At 38.5% G+C, this 16,335-nt stretch overlaps 1 protein-coding gene across 1 annotated transcript in view; it reads left to right on the forward strand.

The window, feature by feature from the left end:
• Nucleotides 1–288: 288 nt before the first annotated feature.
• Nucleotides 289–16,335, forward strand: part of ANKRD31 (ankyrin repeat domain 31) — a gene marked incomplete at its 3' end in the record, with an annotated part of 31,441 nt that continues 15,394 nt past the window's right edge. The window contains exons 1-7 of the mRNA XM_010283960.1: nt 289–366; nt 2,193–2,816; nt 5,686–5,963; nt 6,285–6,412; nt 9,021–9,200; nt 12,319–12,461; nt 14,851–14,995. Coding sequence (XP_010282262.1) covers nt 289–366; nt 2,193–2,816; nt 5,686–5,963; nt 6,285–6,412; nt 9,021–9,200; nt 12,319–12,461; nt 14,851–14,995 — 1,576 coding nt within the window. The remainder of the gene's footprint in view (nt 367–2,192; nt 2,817–5,685; nt 5,964–6,284; nt 6,413–9,020; nt 9,201–12,318; nt 12,462–14,850; nt 14,996–16,335) is intronic.

Genomic DNA, 16,335 nt, shown 5'->3' on the forward strand with positions numbered 1-16,335 from the left:
AGTCGTGACAACCAATTTGTGGCTTTCTAGCAGCACAGTGGCTTCCAACTCCTCCTGTTTGCTGCCCATGCTGGGTGCATTGATGTAGAGGCACTTCAGCTGGGCTGTCGGCCATGTCACTGTCTTAAGGAACACCCCTTATTCCTTTGAGGTCTTTTGCTGGTGTTTCTCTTTTGGCCCCAGTTGCCTCCAGAGCCCCTGGCTCATCTCCTTTAGAGTTCAGGTGTGCTGCAGTGTAGCCAGCATATCTCAGAGCAACTGGCTGAGGTGTGCTGCAGTGTAGCCAGCATGTCTCAGAGCGACTGGCTGAGGGCCCTCGCACCCTGTCCCTCTAACCTTGGCATGTCCTCACACAGCTTGTCACGGGTAAGCCTGATATTATGCCCCTCCTCCTGCAAGTCTAGTTTAAAGCCCTGTCAATAAAGCCCCATGAGCTTGCAAGCAAGGAACCTCTTCCCCCTTTGAGAAAAGTGAATCCTATCCAACTCCAGCAAGCCAGGTGCCACGTAGGGCATCCCATTATCAGAAAACACAAAATTGCGGTAGTGGCACCAGTCACAGAGCCATATATTAACAGACCAGCCCCATTTGTTTCTTCCTATGTAACTGCCTTCAATTGGAAGGATGGAGGAAAAAATAAACTGTGCACCAGATTCCCTTACCAGCCATCCCAAAGCCCTGAAGACTCTTTTGATCACCCTTGTACTATGAGTAGCGGCTTCATCGCCACCCACATGGAAGAGCAGTAGCGGGTAACAGTCCAAGGGCTGCACCAGACTAGGAAGTTTCCTAGTGATGTCCTTAACCTGTGCCCCAGGGAGGCAGCAGAATTCCCTAAGAGAAGGGTCTGTCTGCTATGTTGGACCTTCTGTTCCCCTCAGAAAGGAGCTGCCTACAACTATAACCTGTCTTTTCTTCCTCGTGGGGGTGGTTATGGTGCGGAGGATAGACCTTTCTGACCTTGGCAGCACCTCTGGTGTAACTGGACCGTCGTCCACATCATCCATGGACTGTCCTTCCATGTCCAGAGCCTCATACCTGTTGTATAGAGGCACCTAGGGAGGCAAGGAGGGAAAGGAGGGGCTTTCCCTGCCATCCTGAGCATGGACTTGCCTCCATTTACTCCTTACGTTTAAGCTACTGCTTTCAGCCTGGCCAGAGGGAGGGTATGGGACCCTGTTGATCTTGGGGTTTTTTTGGTGGCTGTTCTTATTTCTGTCATGGGGAGGGCAGAACATGGTTCCACGAGTCCATCTCTTTCTTGGACTCCCTGATGCTCCTTAACCTTTCTACTTCCTGTCATAGCTGTGCTACTAGGCTGAGTAGATTGTCCATCTGGTCGCACCTCATACTGCTGTTCTCACCACTGCTGTCCGTTACCTAGGTCAGGTATTACCTAGATCCAGTATCACTAAGGAACAGCACTATTATACACAAGTGTTATATAGCAAAAATACGTTTTAGGTATGCTGAGGCATCTGATTTTCTCCTGCAGAAGCATTTGAAACAGGGATAGGAAAAAAAATGAAAAAGCTATTAATTCGTATAAAATGGGTGCATCTGTTGGAAGTGGATCAAAGTGATTAGAAAAACAGTATTAACAGTAGCAGTATTACTTTTCCAAGAACAGTTACAGTTTTGTGGTTCTGTACTTGCTGTGGAAACTCAAATGTACAGCCTCCAGACATACCCCTAAGGTTTTGAACTGAAGCTTGTGAGGTACAAATGCTCCATACCGTTGTGGGATCCACCTAAACACATAATCAAAACTCATATATTGTGTTTTACTAACTATGCTTTTTATGTTACTGTGAATATGTCTATTTTCATTATTTCTGGGTGACAGAGATTTTAAATGCCTTTCTTTTAAAGCCCTTTGACACCTTTGGGTCATTGTCAATGGCATAATATCTTTGACTTTATAACGGATTTAGTCTCTCTTTCTCTGGATTTTGACTGCAAGGGAATTCAACAGCTGAAGTGCTTTGCTTTTGATACTGAGACCTCAGTCTAACCCTTATTAAGAAATTGTATGAGTTCTTAGGGAAAGCTCTGAGTCTTGTAGTTAATGCAAAAATTGCAAATAAAATATGTGTATACACGTGGATGACTTCTAAAGTGAATGTTAATGACATGCTTTTTCGAAAGAGTTGTTCCATTACTTTTTGTAAACAATTTTTTTTAATGTTTAGATTTCACAGAAGTTAAGTAATGAAGATCTCTCTCCAGAAGTAAGCCGCCGTCTAGATGCACTTCAGGAGGATATAATAATGGTTCCAAAAGAACAGACACCACAACATATATTTCCACAGAGAACCTGCATGACCATTATTGACACAGATAAGAGAGTAAAAGAGCATTGCCCTAATAACAATGCAGATCTTTCACTGACATGCCTAGGGAAAGTTTTCATGGAAGCATTCACTGAACAGAGTGTAGATATTGGTGAATTTGAAATCAGAGATTTGTTGAGATCCCTCAGTGGTTCTGAGAGTCCTAGAATGATAAACCCATTGCCTGACAATCTAGAGTGTCAGGGTCATGCCATTTCCATTGATCCATCAGCAGATGAGAGCAGTGATGCCCTGCCAGTACAGCTTGTGACAGCTCCAAATGCCTCGTCAGTGTCTGTGGTACAACCTGTCACTCCTGTAGTTCCAAATGAGAGGCAGTTAAATTCAGAACCCAGTATTCACAAGTTAGATGATGACTGTACACAAATGAAAAATGTGATTGAGCCTCAACTTGCTACAATTCAAGTGGAAGAAATAGAAGCCTTAACAGGATCTAGCTTGCAGAGGACAACAAATGAGCAAGTATATACACAATTTAATTAATACTTAAAAATTTACGTTTATCATAAAATATGTTATAGAATAGCCAGATTACTCAGAGATGTGAATCTTAGTAAAAACTAAACTGGCATCAATAATTTACATGTCTGATACATTTCAGTTGATTTTGTTTTAAAAGTCCAGTTGTGTTTTTCTGGTTTGATATATCCATGTTATGAAAATGGCCGAGCTTGCTGGGATGGGAAATCCTAGTAAAGTCAAGTCAGTGACTGACATGGAAACCTAGAATCAGCATGGGAGTTTCAAAAACTCCTGGTCCCCCTGTACATCTCCTATGTCTTGTGTTCTCTCCAAGGAAAGTTCCAAAACACTATTATGTTATTTCATTGTAGCACAGTGGCATATACCAGCCAATTTCAAGTCTAGGCTCCTACCCCATCTGGTTCTGATTTTTCTTCAGACTATAGTATGCCGTTTTCTGCTATCGTAGTTCTCACCACTGTAGCATACAAATGCTTTGCAAGTATTAAAAAAAGAAATTATAGCTATGTCTTTCCTGTAGACTAGAAAGAGTACAGGGATTTTTTGCACATATATTTAGAATTGCATTTATTTTGTTTAGCTCTGCCTATGTTCAGTTCACTGAAAAAATTGAGGCATGGTTTTATGTTCATGTCCTCCCCTGAAGCAGCCAGTATGTATGGATACAACATGTGATCCTTCTTTCTGTTTTCTTCTCTTACCCTGTGCTGTTCTCTCTGCAGTGTTTTCTCCTGTGCTGTAAAGGTGATCTGGAATAGACCATTTGGTTTCAACAACACGAATGCAAAAATCTGGAGAGGAACGTGAAGGGAAAGCAACACTATAGTTTCTTTCTGTTTAGATTATGAAAAGGAAAGGAGAAGGACACATAGGAGACGTGTGTTTATGCTCTATAAAGTGTAGTAGACAACCCATGTAAACCTGGAGTCAGATTCTCTGCTCTGTCTTTGAATAACCTGGAGCTGCAAATCAGTGATCAGCCACATATAACTAGCTATTTAAGGTGGTTTTACAGCCACTTTGCATTCCCACAATGGCATAAAGCATACAAAGATTATGAGTTAGTTCCTTCTTTTGCTAGTAGTATTAACTGAATGTAACAGTACATAATGAAATGTGCCACAAAGGTAGCTAGTTTCAAGGTGCCAAAAGGTGTCTAGGCTAATTGTCTCAGAATCATAGCAACTTACAAAGCTCTTTCAGTGAAGTGTTCATTTGTGAAATTTGTAGCACAGCTGTGTGAACCTTAATGTGTAGATTTACTCAATCTTGCAGTTAAGATTGTGAAGGAGGGTCATGTGGGAATGGGGATCTATAACCTCTTGTCAATTGATAATTGATTTTAGCTTTTTTTGTGCCTCCATCTGCTGTTCCTGAAGGCAGAAATTAGGGAGGCAATTTAATGAGAAAAAATCCTAGTTACTTTTTAGTAGTTGTTGAGTTCTAACAGTATATTGTTCACCTAGGTCTTTTCTCATCCTTTTTTCTTAAGAGTATTCTTGTTGTGGTGAAACAAGTACCCAAAAGAGGAGAGTCTGTAGTGTCCTGTAGATGCAATCAGGATGCTTGATAGCCCATTTATTTTAATATATGAGGTCCTTTATGAAGTGGCTTTTTTTTCTTTTTGAAATGTTTTCTTCTTTTCTAACCCTCCTCCCATAGCAGATGTAATTCTGTGGAAAGTACTGCATTGATGGTTTTGTAAACTGAAATACTTGTTTTTCCCCAGCTGCCATGGTAACATGCATCATCTCTTGACCCAGAGGGACCACTTGTAGGAATGCAGTTCACCTCTTCAGTAGCCTCTCTGATGAATATGTCAATTAAAAATATTAATCAGTAAATCCTCCATTTCCATCTGTGTCCCAAGAAAGGACTGACAAGTTCTCCCATATCACTGTGAAAGAATTTATATGCATGTGTGCTGAGGGTATGCCCTAAGAGCTTTCAGCATTACTCAAGTGTGTAGTAAGCTAATGAGTACCCAGGTTTCAGCAACTTGCTTAATACTCAACAGCACGTCACAATCCCTTGACTAAAACACTGAATAAACTCAAGTAACTCAAATTAACTGCCATGTGATGACATATCTTTAGGATGGGATTTACCTCTCTTACTTTAAGAGATAAGCCTGTGGTAATGCACCAGTCATTTAGATTCCCCTTTGCATAACTTAGGATGAGGTGAATCACCATCATCTCTGAAAGTAGCTCTTCCTCTTCATCAGTGGTAGAGGTAATGAGGATGCCTAGTGGCATCTAGACGCCTGGCTTTTAGAAGGCTGAAGGTAAGTGAAGTGAATCTCATTAGTGGTGGCTGTAGCTCAGGGATGGTATGTCTTTAGAAATAACTTCTCAGCTGGGAGTTACTGAACCTCAGGTGAAACATGGTTCTTGATTTTGTGCACATTTCTAGGCTTGTGCGAGAGTGAGATAAGATGGGCTAGCTTAAGACATCTAAACATCACTTTATTTTTTAGGACAGGAACTCATGTCCATAGGAAACTGAAATGAATCTGTTAAGTCATTTCATATGTCCAACCAAACAACTTCCAGATAGTAACAACTTTTGTTCACTGTCAGCCAGCCTATATTTATTATTTAAGTTGTGATTCTGAGTATTCTAATTCCCTTGGTTAATTCTGCCAGGGGCACATGGTGTGGCATACTACTTTAGGAGTGTCCCTCCTATGGCAACCTCTGTCTCTCGTATCTGTAGAATTCCAGTTTTTCACTTAAGCAACTCCTCCATTGTCTGTAAGCATACAGATTTATAAGGCAGTGTTCTTGGAGCTCTTATATATATAGCCATGCTTACCAGTTGCTTGTAATATTTCTTTTTGTCACAGCCTGTGGGTGATCAGCAGAGAGAGAAAGAAGTAATTTCAGATTGCTTGGGTGCCACCTCTAGTGAAAAGCAAACTGGGGAGGGAAGTTCACATTCAGTGGAGTCTGCAGCATGTGCAGAAACAGCCCAAACAGCATTAAGGAAAGCAGTACAGTTAAGAGAGACCTCTTCAAGAATGTGCAGAGATCATGTTTCCAGTCATCGCCAAATACTAGACGAGATTCAGCAGAGGATGTCTCATAGTGGCAGGACAACAAGAAACAAAGCTAAGGATTTTGTGTATGATAAAATCATGCATAATATTCTTAAATTCTTTTTTTTAATTAATGTAACAAATACAATGCATACAGAGTACTCATTTCTCATGTGAATCACTTTAAATGATTCAAAGCTAAGGGGTTTACCTTGTATTTAAAGATGTGGAAGTTAGTTTCTCTCCTGATTTACTCTTCATTCAGTACTAAGTTAGCCTATATACTTGCATGCTATTACAAACTTCCTTTTAAAATCAAATATAGTCACATTCTTAGCTCTACTATAAACATCGATTTATATAGAGAAGAGAGTATTTTTGTTGATTCTAAGCAAATCTCTTGTCAGTAAAATTCAGAAATCTACTTCTAAAGACAAGCAGGATCTAGAAACCAACTTATGCCAAGAGATAACTCTGAATAAGGATAGAAAAGCTCAACAGACAAGAAGGAGCAAGAGAATCAAAAACAGACTAAGTAAGATATTCTCTGATGTTTATCATACAGATTTTTTTTTTTATTTGAACAACTAAGCTGAATCAAATATAATTAATAACCTTTCCTATACACTGTGGCATGGATCTCTTTAAAAAAGATGGTATAAACATTAATTTTAATAATTAAATTTATTGCTAATTTCTCTCACTTGTTTGAAGCTACATATTAGCAACCCAACAGTTGACTTGTTTGCATAAACTCCTTAAGAATCATGAAAATTTTTTCAGGATGCAATTTTTATCGCAGTTGTATATGAAAAAATTACAATGTATTCTGAACAGCAGAAAAAAAATGTTTTCATGTAGGGTGACAGTGTAGATCCTGATACACATTTATGTATCCTTATTTAATCTAGTATTCTGTGTGAAACATCATTCTGAGGGCAGTGCCATCCCCAAGAATTGACCTATACAATCCAGTTTATTCTATTTTGAATGCTTGCTGCTGTTATCTTGTCTGTTTTAAACATAGGATTATAGGGCCTTCACTACCAAAGTTGTGGAGCACTCTTTGAAGTATTTTTCCTTGCAGTATGCTTTAGAAAGATTGCTATTTTTCATCCTTTGAAGATGCCTGCAGAGAAATTCTTTGCCTTGCAGAAGAAGTGTGTGTGAGAATACAGAATTTCCTCACCTAAATGCTCACTCCAGGACCTTTAGGGTTGGGGTCTTAAAAGTTGGACTTTTTTGTTTATGGCCACTCAATCTGTATTTATGTGTGCACCTATGATCACTTGAACAGCTTACAAAGTTTGGAAGTATTTGAACTGTAACAGCTACCTTATAGATCTTACAAAATATGAATAATTCTACCTCCAATTAACAACCCTTCTTTTCTGTAGGGTTTTAATTATTCCCAGTGGAAGCACCATTTTTACAAGATTTAAAGTTGCATGACTAACTGCTCATCTATTTCAAATTGACTTACTAGTTCCTACTGAAAAAATAAGCTGTTGGTTTTTTTAGCATGATTTCTGAAGAAAAAGTTGCACTGCCTATAGAGGTAGCTTCATGTTAAATCCAATCTAGCAAGTTTAGCTCCCTTTTGCATCAGACCTAGCAATCAAGAGTCTGTGAGTCATCTAAGTTTGGGAATTCACTGAAAAAACAGTCCCACAGAAAGTTTCAGCTTGTATCAGCATGCATCACTTGTTTTGCACGAGGTCAGGCAGAAAAGGAAAGCGCTAGAGAAGGCAAGGTAGAAATGATGGGAAATAGGTCCTCTTGAAGTAACAAGTTAAATTGGGTTGTGTAACATAAAACTGCACCTTGTTGTATGTATGTCTGTGTGGTTTAATGCCTCCTGAATTGTTTGGCTATTTTAGACCAGTTTTGACTAGGGACTACAGTAGATTAAATGATTAAGGTCTTGCAGGGCTGGACGGGTAGAGGAAAGGGACTATCCATGTGCTCAGCTGAGGGAAGGTCCTGGGTAAACCTGTGTCTGTTAGATTCTAAAAATCTACACAGAGTCAAGAACTTAAGAAGGTTGTGAATTAGTCTGAGGTCACAGTATATCACCATGCACAAAACATTGGGCTTTGTGAGTTACAGCTCTAGGAGAACTATGTGTTTTAAGGTCATATTCAAAATGTCTATTTGGCATATTGTTAGGGCCAGTGAGCCACATCTGCTACAGCTTGTGGAGAGGAATAGTGTATATAGCCTGCTGTCCCAAGGTTTTTTATTAGTAGATCAATTAATGCCCTAGGCTATGCATTGTGCTTTCCTGCAGGTGATCTCCTGTCCTTTCCTTCTTCCCTTTTTTCTTCCCTCCCTATTTTTCAGAAGGGGTAGTGCCCAGGATGCTTTTCTTCACAATATGAAGGGATGCTGGGATGGCACTGCTGGTGCAGTGCAGAACAGCTTATCTATGTATTGGAAATAATTTCACCCAAGCTGAAAACTGTAATGAGCACATAATGGGAGATAGCATTTCTTTTGTAAAATAAAAAACTAAAAATTAAAAATAGTATCATTTACATTTTATTTTTTACATTTATGTCTCATATTCCCAAGCAACTATTCACCTTTCACTCATTGCAGAAATGTCTGAGCTGGTTATGAAGTAACAGGGAAAAGTCATCTGCAGGAGCTAATCTCAATCACTATCCTAGTGTAAATACTCCTTGCTCACAAAACAGAGGTTTTAAAACATAAATGAGTACAAAAGAATGGCTAATAAATTTAACTTTTAAGAAAAGAGAAATTATTAAAGAACTGACTAACTATTGAAATGCTAATGAATTGTAACCTACAATAGCAGTTTTATCATCCAGTGGGAAACAATGAACTTTGCAAAAATGTCGTTAAAAAGGAAAAGTCTAAACTTTAACACACTTTTACGAAGTCATTTTCCTGTGTGTTCAATTTCAATTGGAGTTTTGTTATGGAATTCACAATGGCATCTTTTATTGAATGGTATTATTGTTTAATTGGTAACATGTTCCTTGAGATACTTGTTTTTACTAGACTGAATGAGCATTTTACTCCAGAAAGCTTATTTACTAACTGTAATACAAAATGAAGCCAAAATAAGAGAGGAAATATATTTTTCTGTTCAACAGATCTTCTACATTATTTTTCAGGACAAGAAGCCTTTGGTAGGAATTTTGTAAATTCTGTTTACCCCATTTCACTTTCAACAATCAATAGGAGGAATATTTATGGTGAGACCTTACTCCATAGAGCTGTTGATCATCAAGATTTAGACCTCATACGTAACATAATAAAAGCTGGTGGAAATGTAAATGTTAAGGATTATGCAGGTAAGTTGCAATTGTATTAAAATACTGTTTTCAAAACAAGTATCCACCTGTAACTAATAAAAGTGCATATTATGAGTTTGTGCATTAGACAAGACTGTATGTTTGTGACTAGTCGGTAGATCATTAATTTTTTATTGGTTTAACTTGGTAATTGTTCATGCAAAAATATATAGACCTATGTATACAAGTACATTAAAAAAGAAACTTTAGCAGAAAAAGTAAGCACTTAAAAAATTACAAAGTGATGCAGTTAAGTTTACTCAGCCTTAATTCAACAATCCTTTGCACGCTTATTACAAAACAGTCCCTTTGTTAAATAATCAGCATAATGTTTTTTTAAAGTTTTTTTAGGGTCCATATCAGTGGCCAACTTGAGATTTAGATTTTCCATTTTAATTTTTCAGGGACTCTGTTTTTGTCCCTTGCATCTTAAAGGAATTTGTAGCTTCATAATTTAGCACTGCTTTGATTTTGTAAAGTTCTGAGTACTTGGTATTTTGCATTTTTACTTCATCTTGGGCACCAAAAAAAAGAATGACAAATAGTGGCCCGTTGTGAACATTTTGATTGAAGCAATTCACCTTATCCAGGTGTGGTACTCTGTGTCAAAGACATTGCCACACCCTAAAGTATCAACTGTCTGTTTCAAAGGTAAGACTGTTGTTCTTTATTTTAAAGTTCCTTGTCTTATCCATTAGGCATTATCCATTTCCATAACAAAAGAGAAATGATTTCACAGACAGCTGGCTCATATGGTAGAAAACTGATTCATTCTTAGAGTGTTTCCATCCTGTGCTGTGGCTAGGATTTTAGAACCGTTCTGTGGCAATAAAAAAAAATGTTCTGCAGTTAAAGGCTATTGCATAATGCAGGCATATAACAGACCAAAATTAAGGTAGAATTTCTCCATCTTCTGGAATATACTGCAAGATAGATTGGGTCAGCAGCAAATTTCAGACTTTTACAGCATAGAACTCTGGCATTTGAGCTAACAGAGTGACTTATAATGTGTGTTAACTTGTGCTAGAGGTAGATGACAAAATATTTTGTTGGTGGGTTTCAAAGCTGCCTGCCGACCACAGGCAAATGTTGATAATATGGGTTCAGCTGCAGCCTCTGTGGGCAAGTGTACTAAAGTGCAGTGGTTCCAGTTTTTGGTCTCACAGCAGCTTCCTTTTGCTGCCTTTGCACATTTTGCCAGGCCACTGTTTCGTCATCCCACAGACTCTGGCTGCTATTTTTTGGTGCAAAAGGAGCACAACTGCACAAAATGTCTTTTAGTTGCACTTCTTAAAGACATGAGAGCCTGACGTGGCCCTACTTCTTTCTTTTCTAGTGAGAGACTTGTAATCAGAAAGAAGTAGGGTTGCCAGACCTGTGCCATTTTGAAATGTACTTTCACTGTCTTCATATTATATTCTGCCTCTGTGCCTTTTCTCTTCCTTTAAAGCCCTCCACCAGTGATTATCCGTATCTTAGCCTAGCATTTTTCCTTCTGTTCTTCAGTACTCTTGCTTCAGTACCTTACTGAGTTCTTGGGTTCTTTGGGATTTTTTTCTCATTTTAATTCCTGGACATCAGCACATAGGATATAGGCAGCACGGGAGAGATACTGTCCGTGCTCTCAGTTTAAGTCTTGATTCACAGTGCCTTGAGGGAGCTGAAAAACGATTAGAATGAAACTTGTAGTTCTCCTTGGTCTGAAGCATGCACAATGTCTTTGAAGAATCAGGTTGATAAACTCTAATGATTATCAATTGAACATGTTGCAGGTTCAGTTTTTCAGGGGCTTATTAGTATGTCAAATATGGGATACTTGTTATTGAGGGAGAAATAGGTACTTTCCTCTAAGTAAACCTTTCTTATCCTCCCCTTTCAAGCAGATTTCAAGCTTTTGCTCCAGAATGTAGAGTTACTAGAGTTTCTTAATGAAATAGGCTCTATAAAAATGCAACTAAAATGTTTTACAGATGATACTGTTAAAAACAACTGATCTTGAAGCACTGTCAACATTAGGTGATTTAGTTAAAACTTAGTTGCGTTTTAAGTGTTCAGGAACAAAGCCTAATAGCACAAAATTTTTGCAGTATCCTGTGCCCATGATAAACCCAATTCTATACAAATATAACAATATTCTGGGTTGGGTGGTGTATAAGAGAGCCTCAAGAATTTCTCTTTCCAATGAAATAAGGATAATTTTGATTGATGGGAGCAGAACACTCTTAATAAGCCTAACTCACATATTAATTCACATTTTTAGTATGTGAATTAGGCCCAGACAACCTGCTGATAATGGGAGATGGCTGAAGAGTAAGACTGTCCATCAAAATGCTCTTCTGGAGGGAATGATGGTTCGAGAGCTGGAAGATAGAAAGTGGAAGATCCTTTGTCTTTTTCCCTTACTTTTCTCACTCTACAAAAAAACTGTCACATAATCAATGTTTAAGGAGCTGATGCAAGGCTATGCTAAATCCAGTTCAAAGATTTGCATTCCATCTTTTAGTTTTCCTCAACACTTCTTTCATGGAGTAGAACTGTTCTGTGGGTCTTGAAGCTCCTTTCTTGGTTTATTCTGTATAGTGGGGAATGAATATGGAATTTCAGGAAGGATTTTTTGTTGCTTTCTCTGGAAACTCAAAGCATTGTTGGAGAGTCTTAAAAAACATTTTTGTTTGGCAATAAACACCCCACGTCTTTATTTTGTCTCTTCTTTCTTACTTACCCTATTCATCATGTCCATGTGAAGAAAAGAGCGCCATGAAAAATTATCTTGTTCTTAAAATAGTGTATATATTTTATTTGGGGAGAAATTACTAACCATGTGGGTGGAATAATTTATATTCTTTTCTTTTGTAACAGAACTATCAAATCTAAAACTAATATTGTTACAGCAGCACCTCGTTCTTCAGTAAGTGCAAATTTTGACGAAAGAATGAGATCTCTCAACCCTTGTGTCTTCTCATAAACATTTCTTCATACAACCTATTGTAAAATGCATCAGTTTTTACCTTTTCAGTATAGTCTCTGAAATATTTATCAAATACACAACCTAAAAAACACATAAATGTTTGTAAATTATTTCACCCAAATGTGAAATAGAGGCATTTCTTTTTCATAGGCTGGACTGCACTACATATAGCAAGTGTGGAAGGCTTTTATGGGATAGCAAATGAGCTTTTGAAAGCAGGAGCTGATGTTAATGCTAGAGGAAATGAACAAGTAACACCATTGCAAGATGCAGTTAAAGAAGGTCATTATGAGGTATATTCCAAATTGAACACAAATGGTGGTTTAGGAATAGAAATGATTGTTGTTGGGTAAAAAGGTCACATAATCTTTTTACATGTAGTTGGTATTTTCAGATTATGGGTAAATTCAGGAGGTTTGGAAATCCTTTCTGCCCAATTTCTGCTCAAACCATTCCGTGCTTTACAAGATTTGTCCAAAAGCAGAAATTAATTGTTTTTCTAACTGTTCGGGACTATGTCTGAAATACCGAGGAATAGATTGCTATTGTTTGATATTATTGTTTCACTTATTTTAGAATCACCTTGCAGAATAATTTATGACCTGAGCAGTCATCTGGAGTTTTAATGACTTTTTTTCATTATTTTATAAACATGTATGTATGGTGTGCAGCCAGAGCCATGCACAGACATTTTTCATGTGTTAACACATAGCATGGAGGGTTAGGAAGACATGGATTTATATTTTGTATGGTCTTAAACAGAAAGTCAACTGAGTAGTCAATGTGAATTAATTGAAAGGTTTCTTGCCAAATGCTGTGGTTTCATAATCCTGTGTCTAAATTGTGGATACTCTTTCAATCTGGCAGTGGCTGCCTCGCCCTGTCTGTCTGTGCATGTTCCTAGGGTAGCCCAGATCTATGTAGGAGTTCTGCATGTCCCTTTTACCTGCTTGCTGTTTTTTTTCTCTAGAAGTGCACACATGCTGCTTAATATTTATTTATTTCCAAGATCTAATTTTTTTTTTATATAATAGTTTTGTCCCTAAATGTCCTGTTGACAATAGTTTTGTCACTCTGTTTCACAATGGAGATAAGGCTTAATCTGTTTCTCCCCAAGTCTCCCTGGAGCAAAGAGGAAGGGTGGACTTTTGGTTAATAATTTTCTTTTAAGACTTGAGAGCCCCAAGTTTGGTTTTCAGCTTGTGAATCAGAGACTCTTATGGGTTCATGAAATATTTCTGAGTCCTGTGAAAGTACCTAAGACACCATGTCCATAATTATGCCTCAAGGACTCTGCATCTCCACAAATAATATTTAGGAGTCAGCAACTCGAATGATATTGGAGGAGCACTGATCTCAACTAGGTCACTTGGGGCACACCAACATCATTCAACACAGAGCTGTGTTAGGGTTATGTGAGCTGGTATATCCCCAGGGAATGGTGAGCAGTGTAGTTGTATCACTGCATGGTCTGTCAGATTTAGTTTTTGTTGCTTCTGACTAGCAACAAAATAGTGATAGTGATTCAGTAATGACTTTAGGCAACATGGTATTTTGAGCTGTTCCTTTCAAAGCTACTTTCTCCGTGTGAAGTTATTATTGTAGATTGGAAACACGCCTTTTGACTGCTTTATTCATTTCTGCACCTGCGATATGGCAAAGTTATATTTTTATTTCAGAAGAATCGTAAGTATATGAAGTCCATTTAAGGGGGAGAGCATACAAGTGTGATGTGCAGCTAAAGGTCTGATTAAGGAAAAGAGTTCTCAACATTACTTCTTGAAAAAATCCATGGATTTGGGACAACTCGTAAAGCCAAAGAGGATTTTTGCTGTTAATTGAACCCTTTTTAATTTGCTCTGTTGTTAGGAGAATGTATGAATTGAGAAAACTTCACTAACAATTTTCTCTGTAGCAATCTGGTTATAAGTAATGAGGTACTTTAAATGCATGAGTGAAGCAAGTCAAGCTCAGTCTGAAATGGCAACACATGCTGAAGGGAGAAAGGCAGAGGTACAAGTAAAACCACACCCAGTGATAGAGTAAGATTGCAGGTTACCCACTGAAAGGGAATAATCAGATTGTAAATTTCCCATATCTTAAAACAGTGTGCTTCAAAGATAGATGGAACATTTTGCTAAAGTGATAATTTCTCGAGTAACAACAGAATCAGGCTTTACATTTATACAGAAATAGTGATGTTTGTGAGACGATCTGAGTGGGTTTCATTTGACCAGATGTGTTTTGTACTTCTGAAATAGCTGCCAAAGCTTGCTTTACCAGTCACAGGGACTAGACACACCTAGAGCACAATTTATTTTCTCCTAATGTAGAGATCTTTAATAGATAAGCTGACTCATACCCTAACATCACCTGTTATTTTCCACCGATGAAGAGCTATTGGGGGGATATGTCTTACCCTGTATTTTGGGAGAATTTGGCTTAATGGCATCAGATTAATAAATGGAATGAATTTATGAAAATTAAAATAATAAGACTATAGGATAATGATGCATCTAGGGGAATGCTTGGGGTACATTAATTAGAATAGAGAGCGTTTATTTGTCATATGCCTTAGATAGTTACTCATATTGTCACGTCCAAGAGAGAGAAGCCTGTATAAGGAAGGAGTATGGAAAATACTGTTGGAAAAGAAACAATCTGAAAAACTTATTTTTCTAGTTGGCAGAGTTACTACTTTGGTATGGAGCTGATCCCTTTTTAAAAAATGAGATGGGAAGGTGTGCATTAGAAGAAGCTTCTGACCTGTCTGTGAGGAAACTGCTTAAAAACTATGTAGCGAAATCCAGAATAGATTCAGTATCAGGTAGGAGATTTCTGATGTATCATCACCACTAAATGAAGAAATTCAGAACATCTGTTGCACTACCTTTCCGTAATTACTGGTAGTAATTTCATGGGCTTTGCTGTCTGGTGCCCGAGTACCAGTGAGCACTCCTTATCCAGCACAGTTGCTGTACATAGGCAAAGTACCCAGCTCTGAAGCCCACAGCACAGGAAAGACAGGGACCTGTTGGAGTAGGTACAGAGGAGAGCCACAAAAATGATCAGAGGGCTGAAACACCTCTCCTATGAGGACAGGCTGAGAGAGTTGGGGTTGTTCAGCCTGGAGAACAGAGGGCTCTGGGGAGACCTTATAGCAACCTTTCAGTACTTTAAGGGGCTTCTGAGAAAGATGGGGACAGACATTTTAGCAGGTCCTGTTGCGATAGGACAAGGGATAATGGCTTTAAACTAAAAGAGTGGTAGATTTAGACTAAATGGAAGGAAGGTGTTTTTCACACTGAGGGTGGTGAAACACTAGAACAGGTTGCCCGAAGAGGTGATAGATGCACCATCCCTGGAAACCTTCAAGGTCAGGTTGGATGGGGCTCTGGGCAACTTGATCTAGTTGGAGACATCTTTACCTTTAAAGGTCCCTTCCAACCCAAACCATTCTATGATTTTGTAAGTTTAGAGTCAGGGCAATAGGAGTAGGCAGTAGTTGCTGGCTTCAAATGTGAGTGAAACCTGGGGTAATACTACTGTAAGAGATTAGCCTGACAGGGACTGCTGTATTTGGGAGGTCTCATGATTAGAGGTTAGGACTGCAGCCACCAGAAGTCATCTAGATATTCTGAGCCTTACAAAGATTGGTGAGCTAAAAATATCTTCAAAATTATGGTTTGGATTAGGATTTGGCTTCATGAGTGCTCAATAGCTCAGCCATTGTTCTTAATTTAGGACTAAGTCTGGCAAGATCCTGTGGACTAACAGTGATTCTAGGGCTGGGGTAACATCTGGCATACCAGATTCCCTGAAGTGGTAGAGAAAGAGTTGCCATGCTGTGAAATGCCTCTTAAATTTAAGGTTTGTTCCAGCATGGGTTGTTGGGTGAATCCTAGGGCTGGAGTTGGGGTTCATGTTGCAGTACAAAATACCAGTGGGTCATGAGCTATATTTTTTTAGTATGATGTGGCTAGTCTAGGTTTAAGAACATACTGGCCATAAGTAAGTGCATATTGTTGCATGGATTAAGTAAGTATATTAATATCTAGGGTAAGATATTGGTAGCTGCTATACTCTTTTTATGTCATCTTGTCATTACAGAGGGTAGCTGGAAAGTGAAAGCCAACCACTGAATTCCTGGTGGGGAATCTCACTGCC

Source organism: Phaethon lepturus, unplaced genomic scaffold, assembly GCF_000687285.1.
Source record: "Phaethon lepturus isolate BGI_N335 unplaced genomic scaffold, ASM68728v1 scaffold4183, whole genome shotgun sequence".
NCBI lineage: Eukaryota > Metazoa > Chordata > Aves > Phaethontiformes > Phaethontidae > Phaethon > Phaethon lepturus.